General features: G+C 43.5%; 1 protein-coding gene across 1 annotated transcript in view; it reads right to left on the minus strand.

Annotated features, from left to right (window-relative positions):
• LOC139380657 (collagen alpha-2(IV) chain-like) overlaps positions 1–25043 on the minus strand; it is a 113796-nt gene that overhangs the window by 22488 nt on the left and 66265 nt on the right. Inside the window, exons 5-7 of the mRNA XM_071123559.1 lie at positions 2043–2177; positions 1882–1926; positions 1599–1715 (exon numbers count right to left, since the gene is read on the minus strand). Coding sequence (XP_070979660.1) covers positions 1599–1715; positions 1882–1926; positions 2043–2177 — 297 coding nt within the window. The remainder of the gene's footprint in view (positions 1–1598; positions 1716–1881; positions 1927–2042; positions 2178–25043) is intronic.

The following is a 25043-nucleotide window of genomic DNA, read 5'->3' on the forward strand; positions in this document are numbered from 1 at the left end:
CTGTTTAGAACTACACCTTTTTAGCGGAGCTCAGTTTCAGCCTAGCTCAGTGCTTTCTGTGGTGGTGGGGCAGCCAGCGGAAAATACGGAGCATAGGGGTTGGTAATGTTCTCCAGTTGCGCCGTGATTGGGTAATATTCTCTACTTACGCTGTGATTGGCTCAGTGTTCTGTCACTCATGGGGACACTACGTCACCGCCAAATCTAAGGGAAGAGCTTGAAAATTAAAGCCCCTTGGGTGCTGGCATTGAGTTACATTAGAAGTACCCATCCAAGAAGGGTCAAGGTCATTGGCCACAGATAAAATGACGTCAAATCACATTATATCTACAGTAGCTTTGATTGGCAAGCTAGCAGTCATCATCATGAATCAAGTCGACAATCTACTGGCAAAGGTTTCTTAATCCTTGTCATATGAAGAGAAATAATGACGAGAAATGTTAGTTAAAATGTATCGGTGCTCATCAGCCATAAACATTGCACAACAAATTGGAATTCGCAAATTCAACAATTAGTGGTTTGGAAGGAATCAGTGGCTAACTGCAAGCATTGCAAAGCAATCACTAGCCTGCTATTCAGTGGAGCGGGTGTGTGGTCCCAAGTCTGGGTTTAAGGGTCTCTTTTCCAAGCTTAAAAGGATAAACATTCAACTGTGGCCATACTGTCTATCCATCATGACTTCTGCCGCGCTCAAAACAACTGTTAACTCAGAACTGGGAAATCTGACTTCGGTGAGTTCAAGACAACTGGGAACTCTGAAAAAAAATAGCTCCGACTGGGAGAAAATGTTTTGAATGGTCATCCAACTCGGAATTGCAAGTCGGGAACTCGGGCCTCTTTCTACAGCTTCGACCTGAAGATTACTGACGTCATCATGTTTCAGCCTTGTTTTTTTCTGAGTTCCCAGTTGTCTTGAAAGCACCATAAATCCAGAGGGAAGAGTGGCCTAGCCAGTCTCCAGATCTCAACCCCATAGAAAATCTTTGGAGGGAGTTGAAAGTCTGTGTTGCCCAGCAACAGCCCCAAAACATCACTGCTCTAGAGGAGATCTGCATGGAGGAATGGGCCAAAATACCAGCAACAGTGTGTGAAAACCTTGTGAAGACTTACAGAAAACATTTGACCTCTGTCATTGCTAACAAAGGGTATATAACAAAGTATTGAGATAAACTTTTGTTATCGAAATTACGTATTGCCTCTTATCCGCTCGTCGTCCCCTTATGCCATAGTTTGTACATCTCAATTGTCACTAGAAACCACATTAGTTTCAGCAAGTCAGCCATATCAGCTATGTTTTTTTAAATGCAGTAAATTAGACTGAATGAACTGCCAGACAAGGCTCCGCTGATAGCCAGGTGTAGCAGTGGTAAGGTGTTGGGACTGCTGTTGGGACTCTGCTGTTAGGACAGCTTTATGTAGGCCCTAACAGTTTGTGGGCACCGTTTGTCACCATTATAGTGCAATTAATGTATTGTTTAGTGTTGTGTTGAGTAGTGGCTTTGCTGGCATGCATGTAAAAAAAATATTATTTTTTTTGCCCACCAAGATGTACATACTAAAATCGCAACTGCTGGTGACATCACTGGGTTCATACGTACATTATACCCGGGCTGGCCATCGTAGCCTGGTTTCCCTGACAACCCTGAATCTCCATGTGTTCCGTTGCACCCGTCTGCTCCAGGTTTCCCACGAGTCCCTGCCTGTCCTGGATGGCCCTGGAGATGATATGGAGGAGTTAATGACAAACCTTTACAACATCATTGCATGTTGTATTAAGACTACTTACAGTATTAACAAGACAACAATAGATTATTTATTGGCATGGGTGTGTCTGCTATTTATTTGTTCGGAGAAAAAAAATCCCAATATTATCCCACTTACAGGAATACCGTCAGATCCAGAAAACCCAGGAACACCAGTCATCCCCTGAGGAGAAATGAAAAACACTTGTACAAGTCCATACCAACACTTGATGGGTGGACACACTACTAAACCAGAGTCTGAGATCTCTAGTGAAGAATTCTCCAGTCAATGTTCCTCACCACAGAACCCTTGGGGCCGATGAAGCCTCCTCTGCCCCGGTCGCCCTTCTCTCCTTGGACTCCTTGGACTCCTGGATCCCCTAGGCCCCCTGGAGGCCCATGGGGTCCCTGCGGGCCAAGAGGACCAGGTTGGCCCTGAGGAGGAGGAGAGAGACATGTTAATCAACAGAAGAAAGGAGACATGAAACACATCAAGGGATGGAGAATGATAAATATTAGGGCTGAGCGATTAGTGCTTTTTGAGGTCGGTTCAGTTTTGGTTCGTTATTAAAAAAATATTTTTGGTTTCAATATAAAAAAAAAATGAAATGCTCTATGCATTATGTGGGTTGAATGCTGTAACAACACTGAATAAAACAATTCATAAAAGTCCCATGATGGTAGTGACTGCCCATTAATGCTTATCACTTATTAACCATCATTTATTCACATTAATTTAATAAAATATTTGTTTTAGTTGATGACTTTATTACTTAATTCAAAGTCATCATCTCATCTCTATAGCACTATTTTAGTAGTTCTTCAAAGTAAATAAGGCATACTTTTATGTTTGCTGAATACCAACTATGAATCACTTAGATCATGTCGATCCCGGGTTCTATCTTCTCTCCTCGTACAACCCGCTTCTCACCGCTTTCCTTCCATTGAAAATGAATGGGAAGCGGTGTTTCACTGTGTGGTGCACCCCGAGCGTACATGGGCCGTCTCCATGTCTGCTCCACACAAATTGGGCATGTTTAAGCAGGCGTGCAATGGATTATGGTCATTGTAGTTAATTACCACGTTTTCTGCACCTAACTATGTAGAATATTGGCCTGTTGGAAACGACAACTTCCTACTACATTTCACAGATCAGGCTTGATCTGATGTATCTTTACTGAAACTGCACATTGAGCTCACAGAAAAAAACTTGAACCAAATAGAATTAAAATTATTAAACTGACGGTCAAATAGTTGAACTGACGTCAGTGAATTAGTTGTTTAAAAACCAAAAAAATAAAAAAGTAAATGTACAGATAGATAGGGGCACATTCCAACGCATAATTTACAAATGAAGCATGTATGTTTAGTGAGATGTTCTCTTTATGTGTGTGAATTGGACCATTTTCCTGTCCTGCTAAGCTTTCAAAATGTAACGAGTACTTTTGGGTATGAATGTATGGAGTAAAAAGTACATTATATTCTTTAGGAATGTAGTTAAGTAAAATTTGTGAAAGGATACCCAAAATAACTACTCAAGTAGTACTTTAACGTATTTTTACTTAAGTATTTTACACCACTGGCACTTTAGACACACCGTTGTTGTAAAAAGAACATGGAAAGGCCATTTACTCCCCTTATAGGCCGGTAACAGGGCTTTAGTGTTGAATACAGGTGAAAGCACCACAACAATGTCAAATGATATAAAACAACTACAGCAGCTAAACATGTTGCAGTGGTGGTGAGACTCCACCCGGTGGTGTTTTATGGTTTTATTACAACAACCTACATGGAGAAACAGTTTTTCCACTCTGGGGGAACAGTAAAGAAGCAGAGAGATGGATTCCAGGCAAGGGTCAGGGTGAGGGATATTAAATCCAATTGTTAGATGATAACACCAAAGATGGTGGATAAATGAAGATGTCTTACTCAGGCCGGTTACCAATGAAAAAAAGAGTCACAATTCCGGTCTACTTAACGGGTGGCTCTCCCATAGACACCAATGCAATAGCAGCTGGATCTGGTCTACTTGGTTCATTGACTGTATATGAACCAGAAAAGATGAAGGAGTGGCATGTCTCACTTCCTCTTCCGTCTCTGCTAACAGCACCCTCCAAATCAAAACCAAACATGGATTTCCTGTTGTGTTCTCACTTTGTGTGAGCACAACTGTCTGTGTTTCACACCTGTTTGTCCTTACTAGTCAGTTGCTGTACGGGCACCAGAGACGGAAGAGGAAGCGAAACACCCCACCCGCTGTTTTTTTCCTGGTTCAATGCTGCCACAGACAGGAAGCAGACAAGAAGTAGAATGGAGTGTCTGCACGTAAACATGGACATCCATGTTTGGTTTTGATTTGGGGGGTGGGGTGGTAGCATCTAACAATTGGATTGAATTATTTCCTGGGCACCGCTCAGTGATGTAAGGGACAACCTATCAAGAAGAACTGTCTACCGACTACGGATAAACACTGAGTGTACAAAACATTAAGGACGCCTGTTCTTTCCGTGACATAGATCATATACTGACCAGGTGAATCTGGTGAAAGCTATGATCCCTTATCGATGTCACTTGTTAAATCAGTGCAGACGAAGGGAAGGAGACAGATTAAAGAAGGATTTTTAGACCTTGAGACAATTGAGACATGGATTGGGTATGTGTGTCATTCAGAGGGTGAATGGGCAACACATTTAAGTGCTTTTGAATGGGGAATGGTACTAGGTGACAGGTGCACCGGTTTGTGTCAAGAACTGCAATGCTCATGGGTTTTTCACGCTCAACAGTTCCCCATGTGTATCAAGAATGGGTCACCACCCAAAGGACATCCAGGCAACTTGACACAACTGTGGGAAGCACTTTTAGTCGACATGGGTCAGTATCCCTGTGGAATGCTTTCGACACCTTGTAGAGGCCATGCCCCAAAGAATTGAGGCTGTTCTGGGGGGAGGGGGGGGGGGGGGGGGTTGCAACTCGATAATGTACAGTGTACATTGAGGCGTAGAACACATGCTGCTACACAGTTACAGATTTGGTTGTGAGTTCTCTCGAACACATTCACTATGGAATGCAATTAGACCTCGTCTTATTAATAAATGAAATAAATAATAAAGAGGTCTATGTTTGGGCTAGCATACCTTCAGAGTGAACTGGAAACACCCAAAACCTTTTTAAGACTTTGTAGTATCAATGTATGTCCACCAGGGTGAGACGTGCATCTTCTTGAGTTTGTAAAGTTATGCATACTGAAAAACTGCTCTCTTCTACCATCCAGTGTTTAAGTGAGAGACAATTTTACTGTGAAAGAAAACTCAAGTGTGTTCTACTCCTAGGAGTTATGCTATTTGAGAGTGACTATGTGAATGATGCATACCGTACTTTGTATCTGGTAACTCTGCCTGGGAGCACGCCAAACTCTGCATATATGAGTCTGATCTGTGATAACCACTCAGAACAAGTGCTTTCATGCAATGTACCTCTGAAACCTACTATATCTCACACACACACACACCTCTTTCTCTTTCACACACACACACACACACACACACACACACACACACACACACACACACACACACACACACACACACACACACACACACACACACACACACACACACACACACACACACACACACACACACTTCCTTTAATCTCTCCATCATATACACAGAGCACACAGTCAGATAAGAGGCTGACTTGGGGCAGGATGTTCTGTCTGATGCAGAATGTTCTGTCTGGTGCACTGTGTTCTGTCTGATGCAGGGTGTTCTGTCTGATGCAGGGTGTTCTGTCTGAGGCAGGGTGGTCTGTCTGATGCACTGTGTTCTGTCTGGTGCACTGTGTTCTGTCTGGTGCACTGTGTTCTGTCTGGTGCACTGTGTTCTGTCTGATGCAGGGTGTTCTGTCTGATGCAGGGTGTTCTGTCTGGTGCACTGTGTTCTGTCTGATGCAGGATGTTCTGTCTGATTCAGGGTGTTCTGTCTGATGCAGGATGTTCTGTCTGATGCAGGGTGTTCTGTCTGATGCAGGGTGTTCTGTCTGATGCATGGTGTTCTGTCTGGTGCACTGTGTTCTGTCTGATGCAGGATGTTCTGTCTGCGGCACTGTGGTCTGTCTGATGCAGGGTGTTCTGTCTAATGCAGGGTGTTCTGTCTGATGCTGGATGTTCTGTCTGATGCAGGGTGTTCTGTCTGATGCAGGGTGTTCTGTCTGATGCAGGATGTTCTGTCTTCTGCAGGGTGTTCTGTTTGATGCACTATGTTCTGTCTGATGCAGGGTGTTCTGTCTGATGCAGGGTGTTCTGTTTGATGCACTGTGTTCTGTCTGATGCAGGGTGTTCTGTCTGATGCATTGTGTTCTGTCTGATGCAGGATGTTCTGTCTGATGCAGGGTGTTCTGTCTGATGCAGGGTGTTCTGTCTGGTGCACTGTGTTCTGTCTGGTGCACTGTGTTCTGTCTGATGCAGGAGGTTCTGTCTGATGCACTGTGTTCTGTCTGATGCAGGGTGTTCTGTCTGATGCATTGTGTTCTGTCTGATGCATTGTGTTCTGTCTGATGCAGGATGTTCTGTCTGATGCAGGGTGTTCTGTCTGATGCAGGGTGTTCTGTCTGGTGCACTGTGTTCTGTCTGGTGCACTGTGTTCTGTCTGGTGCACTGTGTTCTGTCTGATGCAGGAGGTTCTGTCTGATGCACTGTGTTCTGTCTGATGCAGGATGTTCTGTCTGATGCAGGGTGTTCTGGCTGATGACTGTTTAAAAAATAACAACAATAAAGTGTTCACAATGATACCCATGTCGGAGTTGAAAAAGGGAATCAGAGCATTACTCAGACCAGCGTGTTTTGGTTGTTGGTTGTTTGAAACTACACAAAGTCTAATCTACCAACTAAATATAATGGTCTGATAAAGGTGCTCTGTGTGCAGAAAAAATATAAAACAGTGATAGAGATGGTAAAAGGAGTGGAAGAAGGTAGTGAAGACAGTAGTTATGTCCCTGTTTCTTTATCCCGCTCCACGTCTTCGCTGTCTCTCCCTCTCTCTCTTCCTGTACTGTAATAATTTTATCTTTTAATAATAAAACAATAGGACTCTAGTGATAGTCATGGCATACATGAAGAGACACACACACACACACACACACACACACACACACACACACACACACACACACACACACACACACACACACACACACACACACACACACACACACACACACACACACACACACACCTGCAGAGCCTAATTATTCTCAGTGATCAATTGATCTGATCCTGGGGATGCATGCTTCCCAGCCGAAAGAGTTAGTGCATACAGTGCATTTGGAAAGTATTCAGACCCCTTGACTTTTTCCACATTTTGTTACATTACAACCTTATTCGAAAATGTATAAATAGTTTTTTTCCCCTCATCGATCTACACACAATACCCAATAATGACAAAGCAATAACAGTTTTTAGACATTTTTGCACAAAAAAAAGAAAGTGGAAATTTACATTTACATAAGTATTCAGACCCTTTGGTCAGTACTTTGTTGAAGAACCTTTAGCAGCGATTACAGCCTCAAGTATTCTTGGGTATGATAATACAAGCTTGGCACACCTGTATTTGGGGAGTTTCTCCCATTCTTCTCTGCAGATCATCTTCAAGCTCTGTCAGGTTGGATTGGGACAATCGCTGCACAGCAAATTTCAGGTCTCTCCAGAGATGTTTGATCATGTTCAAGTCTGGGCTCTGGCTGGGCCACTCAAGGACAATCAGAGACGTGTTCGGGAAGTCACTCCTGCATTGCCTTGGCTGTGGCTTAGGGTAGTTGTCCTTTTGGAAGGTGAACCTTCACCCCAATCTGAGGTCCTGAGCGCTCTGGAGAAGGCTTTCATCAAGGATTTCTCTGTACTTTGCTCTGGTCATCTTTCCCTTGATCCTGACTAGTCTCCCAGTCCCTCCTGCTGAAAAACACAGCATGATGCTGCCACCACCATGCTTCACTGTAGGGATGGTGCCAGGTTTCCTTCAGATGTGACACTTCAGGCCAAAGAGTTCAATCTTAGTTTTATCAGAGAGTCTTTTAGGTGCCTTTTGGCAAACTCCAAGCAGGCTGTCATGTGCCTTTTACTGAGGAGTGGCTTCCACCTGGCCACTCTACCATAAGGCCTGATTGGTGGAGTGCTGCAGAGATGGTTGTCCTTCTATAAGGTTCTCCCATCTCCACAGAGGAACTCTGGAGCTCTGTCAGTGTGACCATTGGGTTCTTGGTCCCCTCCCTGACCAAAGCCCTTCTACCCCGATTGCTCAGTTTGGCCGGGCGGCCAGCTCTAGGAAGTCTTGGTGGTTCCAAACTTCTTCAATTTAAGAATGATCGAGGCTAGTTTGTTCTTGGGGACCATCAATGCTGCAGAAATGTTTTGGTAGCCTTCCCCAGATCTGTGCCTCAACACAATCCTGTTTCAGAGCTCTACGGACATTTCCTTCGACCTCATTGCTTGGTTTTTGCTATGACATGCACTGGCAACTGTGGGACCTTATATAGACAGGTGTCTGCCTTTCCAAATCATGTCGAATCAATAAAATGTACTACAGGTGGACTCCAAGTTGTAGAAATGTCTCAAGGATGATTTAAGGAAACAGAATGCACCTGAGCTCAATTTTGAGTCTCATAGAAAAGGGTCTGAATAATTATGTAAATAAGGTATACCTGTTTTTTTTATACGTTTGCAAAAAAGTCATTATGGATTATCGTGTGTAGATTGATGAGGAAAAACATTTATTTAATCCATTTTAGAATAAGGGGTCTGAATACTTTCCAAATGCACTGTATATTATGAGCACATTTTGTGACGTTTTTGTTAGTTTTGCACTTGGCTGTTTGGGCACAGAACATGTTCTTCTGGAGTCAAGCTGAAGTTCGGAGCCGAAGTCTACGCCCCGCTGTCGGTAATTGGTCAACAGTAGGGACTCTTCAATTACGTTATTGTTGTCATTCAACGACTAGTTATCGTGTACATTTTTAAATTGCGAAGTCCTGCACCAAACTGCTTCTTGACACACTGCTCGCTTAACCCGGAAGCCAGCCGCAACAATGTGTTGGAGGAAACACCGTCCAACTGACGACCGAATTCAGCTTTCAGGCACCAGGCCCGCCACAAGGAGTCACTAGAGCACGATGAGACAAGGAAATACCAGCCGGCCAAACCCTCCCCTAACCCAGGCGATGCTGGGCCAATTGTGCGCCGCCCCATGGGGCTCCAAGTCACGGCCGGCTGTGAAAGGGAAGGTATTTTAAGGGAGTATGCTAGCACACTCGTTCGGTTCGCTTAGCCGACTTCGGCTAGCCGCAAGCCGAACCGAAGTATTCTGACGCCTGTAACCCTAACCTTAACCCTAATTATTTTTTTACCCCCTTTTTCATCATATCAAATTACGATCTTGTCTCATCGCTGCAACTCCCCAATGGGCTCGGAAAAGGCGAAGGTCGAGTCATGCGTCCTCCAAAACATGACCCGCCAAACTGCGCTCTTTAACATCCGCCCGCACCAATGTGTTAGAGGAAACACCGTTCAACTGACGACCTAGGTCAGCCTGCAGGTGCCCGGCCCGCCAAAAGGAGTCGCTAGAGGGCGGTGAGCCAAGTAAATCCCAACCCTAAACCTTATCCCCTAAACCTAAAATATACTTTTTCCTTGTGGGGACTGGTGAAATGTTCCTATTTGTCTGAATTTTCCTAGTTTTACTATCCTTGTGAGGATTTCTGTCACCACAAGGAGAGTAAAACCAAACACACACACACACACACACTTAATTCAGTCACAACACAATCATCGCCGGTCTCTCAGCTTGACAGTGTGTTTTGACAGTCTCCATGTCTTTCCCAAGGCCTGAGTGGGGTCATAAGGTCGTAACCTGTGAGGTTCGGTGTTGACCGTGTTACTGAGAACCAACAAACACACAAACAACTCAAGTCCAAGGGATGTTTGTTCTGTGTACCGAGACAGTTGGGGCTATGGGCTAGGACAGGGGTTCACAAACTTTTTTTGTCCACGGACCCATTTTGATATCTGGTCTTAATGCAGACGAGAGCACTGCTGAATCCAGCTTCACACATATATGAGCTGGCAAAGGGTACCATGAGTTTTAATGCTCTGAGGGAGATGGCAGGGTATTATTCCCTCTGAGTCAGGAACCAAAACACCTCCGTAGTGACCTGTGAATGCGTTGTCTGTAGTTTTCGGTCACATGACAGCTCGAAAGGCCCCACTTGACTGTTGCGCTTTAATCCTTCCGATTCAAGCGCAACAGTCAAGTGTGGTCTTTTCCCACGATCGGGGCAATCTGGGCCCATTTAGAGTTTTAGGTTACAATGATTTTGAGATACGAAGACGATATATTTTGTTTTTTTGGGGAGTATTTTGGAAATTCTCCCGCGACCCCATTTTCATACACTACATATACAAAAGTATGTGGACATCCCTTCAAATTAGTGGATTCGGTTATTTCGCCACACCCGTTGTTGACTGGTGTATAAAATTGAGCACACAGCCATTCAATCTCCATAGACAAACATGGAGATTGCCTGTGCCTGTGGCACTGCCATAGGATGTCACCTTTCCAACAAGTCAGTTGGTAAAATTTCTGCCCTGCTTGAGCTGTCCCGGTCAAATGTAACTGCTGTTATTGTGTTATTGTGAAGTGGAAATGTCTAGGAGCAACAACGGCTCAGCTGTAAAGTGGTAGGCCACACAAGCTCACAGAATGGGACCGCCTTGTGTCCTCGGTAGCAACACTCACTACCGACTTCCAAACTGTAAGCAATGTCAGCACAAGAACTGTTCGCCAGGAGCTTCATGAAATGGGTTTCCATGGCCTAGCAGCCACACACAAGCCAAGATCACCCTGTGCAATGCCAAGTGTCGGCTGTAGTGGTGTAAAGCTCACCGCCATTGGACTCTGGAGCAGTGGAAACGTGTTCTCTTGAGTGATGAATCACACTTCACTATCTGGCAGTCCGATGGATGAATCTGGGTTTGGCGGATGCCAGGACAACTCTATCCGTCCAAATGCATTGTGCCAACTGTAAAGTTAGGTGGAGGAGGAATATGGCCTGTGGCTGTTTTTCATGGTTTGGGCCTCTTAGTTCCAGTGAAGGGATGTCTTAACTCTATAGCATACAATGATATACTAGACGATTTTGTGCTTCCAACGTTGTGGCAACAGTTTGGGGAAGGCCCTTTCCTATTTCAGCATAACAATGCCCCCGTGTACAGAGTGAGGTCCATACAGAAATGGTTGTTGAGATCGGTGTGGAAGAACTTGACTGGCCTGCACAGAGCCCTGACCTCGACCCCATCAAACAATTTTGGGATGAATTGGAACACCGACTGAGAGCCAGGCCTAATCGCCCAACATCAGTGCCCGACCTTACTAATGCTCTTGTGGCTGAATGGAAGCAAGTCCCCGCAGCAATGTTCCAATATCTAGTAGAAAGCCTTCCCGGAAGAGTGGAGGCTGTTATAGCAGCAAAGGGGGGATCAAGTCCATATTACTGCCCATCATTTAGGAATGAGATATTTGATGAGCAGGTGTCCACATACTTTTAGTCATGTAGTGTATCAAGTGACCCCACATTGGGTCGCGACCCCTTGTTTGGGAACCTCTGGCCTAGGAGCTGGAGGGAGCAGAGAGAGCTTAAACAAAGTCAGACAACAATGTAAACAAACTCCCTAAACCCCATTATCACAGAGTGATAAAGTGGCTCATTGTGGATTAGTCATTGTGGATTAGAGTCTGTCGTGTATCTGACCACCAAGTACTGCACTTGAGAGGGGGAGTGTGTGTGTGTGTGTCATCGATGCATGTGTATGCATTGTGTAGGAGTTTGAAAACAACATGACCATAAAAAGGTTTAATGGTTAGATGTCAAAGGTCAACATGAGCCATAGTCAAGGGCAGTATAAAGCTTGGAATGTATTCTGGGGTGTTTTGGGTGAGACGGTTTTGGGGTACAAGGGTTGTTTTGACCGGGGGGTCTCGGTCCTGTCCCAACGTCAACCGCTGTTCTCAATTAGAGACAGACAGATCGTCCTGACAAAACAACATGGGCCCTCTTCCCTTGAACAGGGCTGGTGACGTAAATCTCAATCACTCTGTTGTCATTTATACTGCAACACACAGGATGTAAACCATGGCTGCTTGGGGTGCAACCAATTCAACAGTTGGAATAGGAATTTGGAAAACAACAATAAAACAGAAGTGTTACACAACTGCTAGAAACAAAGTATTTCCAACAAACTAGAGATGATTTCAAAACCATACACCCATTGGATGAGTGCATTCTGGTTCAGTAAGAGGATGGTGTTCTTGTGTAGTTTTATGGTAGTAAAGAAACATAGCCTTGTCCGAGCCGGGAACAACCCATAGGGGCAGGAGTCTCCTGTTTCTGTAGAGTGAAGCAGCTCTTCCAGCTCGTCCTATCCAAGTACACCCTATACTAATTGGAGTTAAGATAAGATGGCGCCGGAGAAGAAAGCAGACATTTTACGTGCCCCCAACCTATTGTGTTTTTTTGTTGGTTAATTTGCATTGATTGTCATTATTTTTTAAACGTATTTTGTACATTATGCTGCCGCTACCGTCTCTTATGACCAAAAGTAACTTCTGGACATCAGGACTGCAATTACTCACCCCCGATTGGCAGAATCCTTTTTGTCCTTTAACGAGTCTGATGAGACCGATGCGAATGATATACTGCTTTCTCGGGAACAGGCCCAGATCCCCGTGATTTGCGTGAAGAGGAGGCGGAGAAAAAGGGTCCGGAGGTAGGGGCTGCCTTCTGAGAATTCATAGGCGATCGAATAAACCCACAATTCCTTCCATTCTGCTAGCAAAAGTGCAATCTTTAGAATAAAATAGATGACCTAGGCGGAAGATGAAACTACCAACGGGACATTCAAAACTGTAATATCTTATGCTGCCTGCTAATTTTTTGTGCGGGATTATTTGCTGTTGTTGCTCTGTTAGGGGTGCGTGTTTGCGCCACAGGGTTTTGTTTTCTCACGGTCGTTGTTCCGTTTGGACCCTAATTTAGGAGTAGAGGTTTCTCCTCCGGGTGTGACGTTATTTCCCTGTGTGTGGCGAATTCGTTGGGGGTGTTTCCCCACTTGTTGTTGTTGTGTTGGGACTTTCAATAAACGATTGTGCTACTGGGACTTCCTTGCTCTCCTGCTCCTGACTCCTACACCTACCTCTTCTTAGGAGGCACGTAACACATACAGTGGGGAGAACAAGTATTTGTGTGTGTGTGTGTGTGTGTGTGTGTCTGTGTAAGTGTACGGGTGTATGTGTGTGTGTGTAAGAGATTACCGTCTAGTGCAGTGCAATGGTATGTACACTGGGCTGTATCTTTCTGCATGGCTAAAACACAGAGCAGATAATTGCCAGTCGTTACGTGAAACTGATAAAGGTGGGGGGAGCTATTTATACAGGGTGTGCTTGTATGAATCAGGGGAGAACACCTTAACCAAAACAAGAGGAAATCATCACAGTGGACCTGAACAAACAGCACAATATCTGACAGTTACGTTTAAAGCAAATGAACTCCATGACCTTACTCCTACTCCCTTTCTCTTTCCCTCCTAACTCTCCTGCTCCTCCTTTTCCTCATTTGCCAATCTTCTTTTGTCCACTCTGTCCACCCTCCCCTACATTAACTCTCTATTCTCCTTCCCCACTCTCATCATCTCACATCTCTTCTATCTATTCGCTGTCTGAATTCTAAATCTTCTATTGCCTATACACCTCTTCTCCTCTTTCTCTGTTCCTTCTCCTCCTTACTCTAACACCACGTAACACATCTCCTGTCCTCTCATCCTTGGTGACCTAGTCCTCTCTGTTATATCTGAAGCCCAGCTCCTTCACAAATAGAGGGACACATAAAGTAGTAGTGAGGATGGATATCAGTCCCAGGCCAACCTCTTTAAGAAATACAATGAGAACAGCAGTAGAGAACTAATACCAAACAGTAAAGGCCAGCACTTTGGCATACATACTGTAGCAGTGAGATGTTCCTCCACCACAGGTATGAGAGACAGAAAGAAAACATCTGGACTGTATTTAAAAAAGTAGAGTTATAGAGTGAATGAGCAGCCCAACCTGCTTAGAGCTATGAGACGGTTCAGATACAGAGGTGTTTGAAAGCAGCTTTAGTATACCATAAACAGTAAAGACTCTCAGAATATCCATTAAAATGATATAGACCCACTGTGGATTAGTACATACACAGATAAAATTGCTATTTTAAACCCTGCCACACTAAACCACCTTAGCACACATCCATATCGCAAAAAGACTCACGCCTCTACAACTGCTTCCAGGTGGAAAGGGGTCTGCCCTCAATCATACTTAACAGATGTCAAAGGAAGGGCCAAAGATAGAGAGATGACGGGAGAAGGGAAAAAAGAGTACAGGAAAAAGAAGGAAAGACAACGAGAGAGAAAGCATTGACACACATTCAGTGTTATAAACCAGTGCATAAACTAGCCAGGACAACGGCAATAGAGAAAACAATATATATACAAAGCAAACATTTTACTTCATAGCTATCAGAATCGAGCTATGTGAATCGTTGTAATGTAGCTATACAGATAGTATAACAGGCAAAAATGACCAAAAACCAATGTTATCCAAGGTAGAGGTCAATTCTTTGTAGGTAGCTAGCTAACTATTCTTTGTGGCTATCTGGCTAGCTAACAGTAGTAGTTAGCCAGTTAGCTCTATTGACTTGACCTACGGGCTTACGACCTATGCAACCTACGGGCATTGTAGGCAGGTAACCATACCAAAATAAACAAAGCATGTATTTATTAACATATCAAGATAAAATATTGTAGTCAGGCAACATATGAGATGTGAATAGGCAACATTTCATTCTGAAGTTGGAGTGTATTTTCTCTCGCTTCAGTTCAAACAATGGCCGCCATTCATTTCAAGAAAAATGTCTTAATTTTATGTGGTTGTGTCCTATTTCATTGCATACTTTCCATTTAAGTTTGCATCAATGCATGCTTCAAAATATGTACAAATGGAGTACACATTCCAGAAGTGCCATCCGTGCTCTGTTTCGCATATTTCGATTTGGACTCATAATCCGATCCTCCCATGCTCCAATTTGCATGCTCGGAGCATTTTGAAAAACACCCCTTTTGAGCTTTGCTCACGCAGTCTTTGAAGGCTGGTTATGGATATAACAGAACTTCCAGCATGACAGAGATATCCGCTGCCCTGCACCTGCTGATTACTCCTCTATCTTTTTCAATCCTCTTGTCTCCCTCCGTCTCATTTCATGAGAAATCAGGCCTAAAGGGACACAGCCAGCTGTCAATTAGGATACAAATCAAAAGAAAAAAAGGAAGACAGGAAAAAAGAGAGGGATGGGCATGGTCTGTAAAGAATGGATGGGGGTCAATAGTTCATGACCTGACCTGCTGATTGGACCTTTCTTCTTTTTGCCCTCTTCAACTCTTTCAACTGCACCTCATCTGAATCACAATCTCTTTTTCTCTCTTTCTCTGTCTGGTATTGCTGTCACGCATTCACTACTGATCACTCCTCTCCTTGTGAGATACTGTACCTCTGTCCAATCTTCCCACTCTGTATTTCTATGCCTTGCTCTCTCTCTCTTTCTTGCCTCATCCCCCAAGTATTCTAATCAAAGTATTAGAAATAAAGGGAGAAAGAAAGAGAAACATGGATAAAGAAAGAGAGAGAGAGTAGAAGATATGAAGGGCTACATTCCTGTTTCTCCTATAAAGATGTCTCTTATTCCACACCACCACCATGGTCAAATGATCCTATGTCATATCTTGTGATCCAACCAGGTGATGATGCTACAAAGAACCCCTGTGCCATTAACAGCGAGAATAGTTACATTCTGCCCATAACACAGCATATCAACACACACACAGGGTGACTATTACTGACCTTGGGTTTTATGATGTGATGATGCAAAGGTTCCAAATGAACAATGTTACACATTCCCAGTTACCTCACCATGTTATATTAGGGGCATTAGCACTGGTGTGTATGCTGTATGTGTGTATGAGAGAGAGAGAGACAGAGAGAGACCAGCCACGCAGGCTTCCCTTCCTACCCTTCCATACCACTGGTCCATGTTTAGAGCCCAGTGGTAGTGTAGACTAAGAGAGAAAACGAGGCCTGGCTTTGATTAGTGTGTAACTCTGTAAGCCCACAGCAGTAAACATGCTATGGTCCCAAAACAGACACCCCCTGAAACACATACACTGAAGTCTTCTCTGTACCCCCACCCAGAAACACAGGCCCAGGCCTGCCATGGGAACAGGACGAGCAAATTACCAGACACACAGACAGAGAGAGTAAATAAATAAAAACGTGAGTGAGATAGGGAGAGCGCTAGTGAGATGGAAAAAGAAAGAAGAGAGAGAGCAAGAGAGAGAGCGAGAGCGAGAGAGAGAGAGAGAGAGAGAGAGAGACGTTGAAAAAATTCAGTAAAACACCATTCCTTCCAGTTCTGGATTAGATCTACCGGAATCCACTGTCTGCTTTCTGTCTCCAAGTATCAGATCGCCTCACACTTCATCAGAATGGCATTAACCACACACACACACATACTGTCAGAGGTGAGGAGTGAGTGGTGTGTAAAGGTGTGTGTCGATGGGTTACTGACAGAACTCTTAACAGCACTGAAGCCTCTTCTCCTCTCTCTCATCTCTCTCCCTCTTGCAGCTGTTCTGTCTGCTTGAAGCAGAGCCTCAATGAAAGCTCATAAGCCTCTGCAATACTGTTAACCTGTTGCTGCTGCTGCTTACCTACACATCAATCCATACACTGCAATATCATGTTGGTTCTCTCCAAATGCTTAAGCTTACCCCCACTATCACCGGCAGTCACCGGTGAAATGACACAATAAGAGTGTGTGAGGGGAATTGTGGACTGGGATCATTAATACGATTCCGACATTTCAGCAGGATTTTAGCTGTGCCGTGTGAAAGTAAAGATCAGGAGGGATCTCTATTGGAAGAGAGGGGACTGAATCTAACCCACTAACTGAACAAAGGCCTGGTCTAAGCTGGTCTAATGTGAGGAAGTCCACTTTACACTCAGTAATGAGAACCAGAGGCCCAGGTGTGACACACACAAACATACAGTACATACACACAGTGGCTCTGACATTCCTCAGACTTGTGTGTGTGTGAGAGCCTCTTAAGTTCTCTCTCTCTCTCTCTCTTTCTCTCTCTCTCTCTCTCATTGTGTTTATTGGCAGCCATTATTTCTGTAGAAGAGCTGGAGCTCACATTTACCTTTTAAAGACAAAGACAAGCAGCCTCGGTGCATGACTAATTGCTTACATACTTGTGTGTGTATGTCTGTTTGGCCTACTTTATACAGAGATGTAATTGAAGTCACACAATCCTCTGTAAGTGCAGTGTATCATTCAGCATGCCCTCATCAGAGAGCTGCTCTGTGCGTAGCTGACCAGGGCCCAGAGATGCCAAACTAGTTCTGGACAAGCTCCCAGACTATCACTTATAAACAGTCTGCCACTTCTAGTCCACAGGCCTGCTTCAGCACAAGGGCAAGACAGGGGGTTAAGATGTGTGTGTGTGTGTGTGTGTGTGTGTGTGTGTGTGTGTGTGTGTGTGTGTGTGTGTGTGTGTGTGAGAGAGAGAGAGAGAGAGAGAGAGAGAGATTTTGAAAGCGTAGAAATTAGAGGTCGACCGATTATTTTGGATTTTTCAACGCCGATACGATTATTGGAGGACCAAAAAAAGCCAATATTTTTATTTTATTTCACCTTTATTGATTTATTTACAGTAGAAAAAAATATATTTACAGTGTGTGAGGTAAGATAAGGGAGGTAAGTGTCAGGCTTGTGCGCTACTGGTATGAAGTCAGGTGCAGGAAAGCAGTGAGTTGTGATCAGGCGCACTTTTATTTGGCAAAAGCACAAAAGACAGACAATCAGCGTGAAAACACTCACAAATATATACAAGTATGATAAATACATACAACGGGTCAAAATACGATACCCGGTGGGAAAAACCAGTCTGGCGCATCACACTAAACACGTAACAAAACAATTTCACACAAAGACATGAGGGGGAACAGAGGAATAAATACATGTAGATCGATCGGGGAATGAAAACCGGGTGTGCAGGGAACAAGACAAAACAGATGGAACAATGAGAAAATGGAGCGGCGATGGCTAGAAGACCGGTGACATCGACCGCCGAACGCCGCCCGAGCAAGGTGAGGAGCCGACTTTGGCGGAAGTCGTGACAGTAAGGCAATAAATAGGCCATGGTGGCGATGTAATTACAATATACCAATTAAACACTGGAGTACCGATTAATCAATACCGATTAAATCGGCCGATTTTTATAAATATATGTAATAATGACCATTACAACGTTAGCCTTTTTACGTGGCACATATAGCACTTTTACTTTCTTCTCCAAGACTGTATTTTTGCATTATTTAAACCTCTCTAGGGTACGTGGGACGCTAACGTCCCACCTGACCAACATCCAGTGAAAGTGCAGGGCGCCAAATTCAAACAACAGAAATCTCATAATTACATTTCCTCAACAATACATGTAGTATACACCATTTTAAAGATAAACTTGTTGTTAATCCCACCACAGTGTCCGATTTCAAAAACGCTTTATGACAAAAGCATACCATGCGATTATGTTGGGTCAGTACCTAGTCATAAAAAAACAGCTATTTTTCCAGCCAAAGAGAGGAGTCACAAAAAGCAGAAATAGAGATAAAATTAATCATTAACCTTTGATGATCTTCATCAGATGGCACTCATAGGACTTCATGTTACACAATACATGTATGTTTTGTTCGATAAAGTTCATATCTATATCCAAAAATCTCTGTTTACATTGGCGCGTTGTTATGGTTTGCCAGTGTTCTCTATCCAAATATACTAATAATATGCATATCCTAGCATCTGAGCCTGAGTAGTAGGCCGTTTACTCTGGGCACGCTTTGCATCCAGACGTGAAAATACTGCCCCCTACCCCAAATAAGTTTTAAACCAAATTGAACATGTTTCGTTATTTTTTTGAGACTAAATATATTTTATTTACATATTATATTAAGTTAAAATAAAAGTGTTAATTGTTCATTCAGTATTGTTTGTCACGCCCTGACCTGAGATGTCTCTGTTTTCTTTATATTTTGGTTAGGTCAGGGTGTGACTAGGGTGGGTACGCTAGTTTTTGTATTGTCTAGGTTTTTTTTGTATGTCTAGGGTTTTTGTAGGTCTAGGTGATTTGTATGTCTATGGTGGCCTGATATGGTTCCCCATCAGAGGCAGCTGTTTATCGTTGTCTCTGATTGGGGATAATATTTAGGTAGCCATTCTCCCTTTGGTGTTGGTGGGATCTTGTCTATGTGCAGTTGCCTGTCAGCACTCGTTTGTATAGCTTCACGTTTAGTTTTTTTGTTAGTTTGTTCAGTGTTTGTTCTTTAAATAAATAAGAATGTATGCACACCACTCTGCGCCTTGGTCCGATCCTTGTAACGAACATGACAGAAGATCCCACCAAAAATGGACCAAGCAACGTGTTCAGGAGGAATGGACCTGGGAGGAGATTTTGATTTGAGCAGGACCCTGGACAAAGGCTGGGGAGTATCGCTGTCCTAAGGAGGAGCTAGAGGCAGCGAAAACGGAACGGCGATATTACGAAGAGTTGTACCAACGAGACAAGCACAAGAGGCAGCCCCATACATTTATTTTTTTTTGGGGGGGGGGCCTTCTGGCTGAGTCAGGTTGGAGACCTGAGCCAACTCCTCGTGCTTACCGTGGGCAGTGTGTGACTGGTCAGACACCGTGTTATGCAGTGATGCGCACGGTGTCTCCAGTTCGCATTCATAGCCTGGTGCGCTCTATTCCAGCTCCTCGCATTTGCCGGGCTAGAATGGGCATCCAGCCAGGACGGATGGTGCCGGCTCAGCGCTCCTGGTCTCCAGTACACCTCTTTGGACCAGGATGTCCTTCGCCGGCTCTGCGTACTGTGTCTTCGGTGCATCTGCACAGCCCAGTGTGTCCTGTGCCAGTGCCCCGCACTTGCCGAGCTCAAGTGAGCATCCAGCCAGGAAGCAGTGTTCCAGCTCTACGCTCTAGATCTCCAGTGCGCCTCCACAGTCCAGTATGTCCTGTGCCTCCTCTCCGCACTCACCCTGAGGTGCGTGTCATCAGCCCGGAGCCACCTGTACCGGTCCCACGCACCAGGCCTCCAGTGCGTCTCCACAGTCCAGTACGTCCTGTGCCTCCTCTCCGCACTCGCCCTGAGGTGTGTGTCATCAGCCCGGTGCCACCTGTACCGGTCCCATGCACCAGGCCTCCAGTGTCCAGAGCTTCCGGCGACAGTTCCCAGTCCAGAGCTTCCGGCGACAGTTCCCAGTCCAGAGCTTCCGGCGACAGTTCCCAGTCCAGAGCTTCCAGTGACGTTTCACAGTCCGTTTCACAGGCCACAGTCCGGAACCTCCAACGACGGTCCACAGTCCGGAACCTCCAACGACAGGCCCCAGTCCGGGGTCTCCAGCGACGGTCCCCAGTTCGGGGTACTATCACGCCCTTGGGTCTGATTCCTGATGTATGAGAGGGATTTGGGTTGAGAGTCAGAGGTGATAGGTGATAGCCTAGAATTGAAAGGGTGATTGACGAAAGTAATACCTTGACAGATAGGCAGTGTATGAAGGTGTGTGTTTGTCAGTGAATATCTTTGTATTTTACCTTTATTTAACTATGGAAGTCAGTTAAGAACAAATTCTTAATTTCAATAACGGCCTAGGAACAGTGGTTTAACTGCCTTGTTCAGGGGCAGAACAACAGATTTTTACCTTGTCAGCTCAGGGATTCAATCTTGCAACCTTTCGATTACTAGTCCAACATTCTAACCACTAGGCTACCTGCCGCCCCAATGAAGACATCTATGATTTCTGAAGCCATCTATGAACATACAGTATGTACGTTCATGGACAGACATCGAGGGTATACCTTCTATTTACTGCGTGTCCATACATGTACAGTATGTGGATGTGACGACCAATGATCTACAACAAACACTATAGGTATTCACAGAGTGAAGGAATGTGGAATGAATCAATGTGACATGAACATTTTGAAGAGGTTAATTTGTGTTAATACAAGTTTAACGTAAGAAGTGTAATGTCCGAGAGGGCTTTAGTTTTCAAACTGTTCTGATCCCTAGACCACAGCCCATTTATTAGCTCTTTGTCCATTGGTTTAGCCTCTCTCCCTAAGGAGCTTTGGGATATTTAGTCTGTGACTGATCCATGCTGTAAAATATCTCCAAGCCTTGGGAAAAGCAGGGACTTGTACTCATGCATGCAAACACACAAACACGCACACACACAACATGCACACACACTATACCCCTCCCCACTAACTAAACTGAGATTTATTGAGTTGTCCCACACACACACGTAGCACATACGTCCCTTCTCTAGGTTCAATTCAAAACAATCAATCCCAATGAAGTCATATCAAGCTCCTCCTCCATTGTGGAGATTCAAGAAGTTGTGGGAACACGTGAGCTTCCATGCACTCAAAAAATTTCTGGGTTAAAAACAACCCAATTTAGGTAAATATTGGACAGAACACACGTTGGATTATTTTGACCCAGCCAGTTGGGTCACAAACAACCCATTGTTTTCTTTAATTTGGGTTGTTGATGCTGGGTTATTAAGCTATGATCCATTGGGTCAGAGCAGAAGACTGGAGGCATGGCTTAGTGGGTGAGTGGCTTTCAGATAGTTATTTTTGGCCACCCATGAGAGTAAATGTCATTCCAGTTAATCTGTTCTGTTGTATTGTCAACACATGTTAAGGTTGAACACTGACACTTTTGTATCTTTAATAAGGTTTACGAAAGCGTATGAGCGTAGGCTTACTCTGGCGTGACATTTTGATAACCTGTAAATATCTCTAGGACAAGGTGACTTTTATAAATATATTTGCATTTACCCACCAAAAATTAAATGCTAGTTAGCTGCTAATGTGGCTATCATAAAGATCTACAAATGCCATGAGGATCTGGACGAGACTTCCAAATTGAGGCGAAGGTAATAATCGCTGGATTAACAATCTGTTAATGTTAGCTAATTAATAAATTGGCAAAACGTTTGTAAATAGACAATTCTGTGAACTGTATTGTGCAAGTAAAAAAATTGACACAATACCTGTTAGCAAAGGTTTCAGTTAGAGATGACGTGCAGGATCTTGCAGGGAATTGTAGTCTCGCATGATGTCTACGTTTATGCTAATTAGCATTTTTGAATCTGAGAATAAATAGAGCCAAATATATTGATAAAAATCAACTTGTCCGAGAGATTTATATGGTTATCAAAACTTCACGCCAGGGTAAGCCCACATAAAACACAGCCCTTCTTTGAATTGTTTCTAAAATTACATATGAGAAAAATGAATGGTGGAAAAAAAAAATCCCTGCTTGACTGCTAGGTTTTATGGGTATTATGATACCTCCACTGAGGGGCTTTATGTTGGTATAATTACAACTTAGTTATAATATTTAAATAATAATCTTATTAATTTTACATAAAAATATATGTCATGTGCAAAAATATTGAGGGAAAATTTGAATTTGCCATGTACAAACTTAAAGGTGTAATATGCAGGAATCGCTATGCCAGTTCCTGGTTGCTAAAATTTGAACACTTCGCCTAATTTCAGTTTATGTGACAAAACAAGCAGTTATTGTGTAGAGAGAGATTCATTGTTCCATAACCAAAAACATTATATTTTCAGCTGTTTGAAGCTCGTGTACAAAACCAAAAGACACAAAAACAAAACTTAAGAACTGGAAGCATAGAAATAGCACCCATAGAACACATTTACCACTCCCTAGACTTGCTTTCAATGAGAATGATATATCTATTACTCACATTTCTATGATCATTTGGTCAGGGCGCCCAAAAGTTATTTATTTCAGCTTGAAAATTAATGACATTTACTCTCACAGGATGCCAAAAATAACTATCTGAAAGCTACACCTTTGGATTACCCAAACATGAGTTAATTTATCCATCAGTTGGGTTTTTATTCAATTTCATGCGGGGTTGACCCAAGAGATGGCTATTTTTTTAATGTAATCCATAGGTTATTTTCAGGAGGCATGGCTTTCAGTTAGGTCTTTTTGGCCACCCACGAGGGTAAATATCATTCCTGTTCATCATGTTATTTTTCCCTTAAATATTCCTTAAATATCTTTGCACAGTACATATTTGAATATACATTTAATAACATTATTATTTAAATATAATAACAAAGTAATTACTGTATACTAACATTGGAATACACATAGGCACTTGAAGAACTCAACTTGTGTAAGCCTCATTAAACTACAAAAGTGTCAGCGATCAACCTTAATATGTTTATAATACAACCAAAAGATTAACCAGAATGACATGTTACGGGTGACCAAAAAGAACCATCTGAAAGCCACGCCCTTACTAAGCCACACCTCCAGTCTTCTAATTTGACCCAGTGGATCATAGCTCAATAACCCAACTAAGTGACCCAGTGTGTGTTCTGTCCACTATTTACCCAGTGCTGGGTTGTTTTTAACCCAGCAGTTTTTAGAATGTGCTGAGAATGGAACGAGTTTCATGTAGAGAGTGAGATCTGTGGGGTGACTGATGGTGCAGTAGAAACCCTGAGGCTCTAATGGTTCTGTAACCTGAAGCTGTGGGTATTGTCTCTTGCCTGAGCCTCTCTGTATACTTAGAAAATGGACCTGTTTGTGATGGTATCAGGTTTCCACCCAACACTGCTTTCACCTATCCAACCTTTTCAGGTCTCAGATCCTTTTCGGCATTGCATCAAGTAAGTATGAGTGAGGGAGTTAGCAAGGGGTGAGGGAGGATGTACAGTGCCTTGCGAAAGTATTCGGCCCCCTTGAACTTTGCGACCTTTTGCCACATTTCAGGCTTCAAACATAAAGATATAAAACTGTATTTTTTTGTGAAGAATCAACAACAAGTGGGACACAATCATGAAGTGGAACGACATTTAATGGATATTTCAAACTTTTTTAACAAATCAAAAACTGAAAAATTGGGCGTGCAAAATTATTCAGCCCCTTTACTTTCAGTGCAGCAAACTCTCTCCAGAAGTTCAGTGAGGATCTCTGAATGATCCAATGTTGACCTAAATGACTAATGATGATAAATACAATCCACCTGTGTGTAATCAAGTCTCCGTATAAATGCACCTGCACTGTGATAGTCTCAGAGGTCCGTTAAAAGCGCAGAGAGCATCATGAAGAACAAGGAACACACCAGGCAGGTCCGAGATACTGTTGTGAAGAAGTTTAAAGCCGGATTTGGATACAAAAAGATTTCCGAAGCTTTAAACATCCCAAGGAGCACTGTGCAAGCGATAATATTGAAATGGAAGGAGTATCAGACCACTGCAAATCTACCAAGACCTGGCCGTCCCTCTAAACTTTCAGCTCATACAAGGAGAAGACTGATCAGAGATGCAGCCAAGAGGCCCATGATCACTCTGGATGAACTGCAGAGATCTACAGCTGAGGTGGGAGACTCTGTCCATAGGACAACAATCAGTCGTATATTGCACAAATTTGGCCTTTATGGAAGAGTGGCAAGAAGAAAGCCATTTCTTAAAGATATCCATAAAAAGTGTCGTTTAAAGTTTGCCACAAGCCACCTGGGAGACCCACCAAACATGTGGAAGAAGGTGCTCTGGTCAGATGAAACCAAAATTGAACTTTTTGGCAACAATGCAAAACGTTATGTTTGGCGTAAAAGCAACACAGCTGAACACACCATCCCCACTGTCAAACATGGTGATGGCAGCATCATGGTTTGGGCCTGCTTTTCTTCAGCAGGGACAGGGAAGATGGTTAAAATTGATGGGAAGATGGATGGAGCCAAATACAGGACCATTCTGGAAGAAAACCTGATGGAGTCTGCAAAAGACCTGAGACTGGGACGGAGATTTGTCTTCCAACAAGACAATGATCCAAAACATAAAGCAAAATCTACAATGGAATGGTTCAAAAATAAACATATCAAGGTGTTAGAATGGCCAAGTCAAAGTCCAGACCTGAATCCAATCGAGAATCTGTGGAAAGAACTGAAAACTGCTGTTCACAAATGCTCTCCATCCAACCTCACTGAGCTCGAGCTGTTTTGCAAGGAGGAATGGGATAAAATTTCAGTCTCTCGATGTGCAAAACTGATAGAGACA

This window comes from Oncorhynchus clarkii, chromosome 22 (genome assembly GCF_045791955.1).
Source record: "Oncorhynchus clarkii lewisi isolate Uvic-CL-2024 chromosome 22, UVic_Ocla_1.0, whole genome shotgun sequence".
In the NCBI taxonomy this organism is placed as follows: Eukaryota; Metazoa; Chordata; class Actinopteri; order Salmoniformes; family Salmonidae; genus Oncorhynchus; species Oncorhynchus clarkii.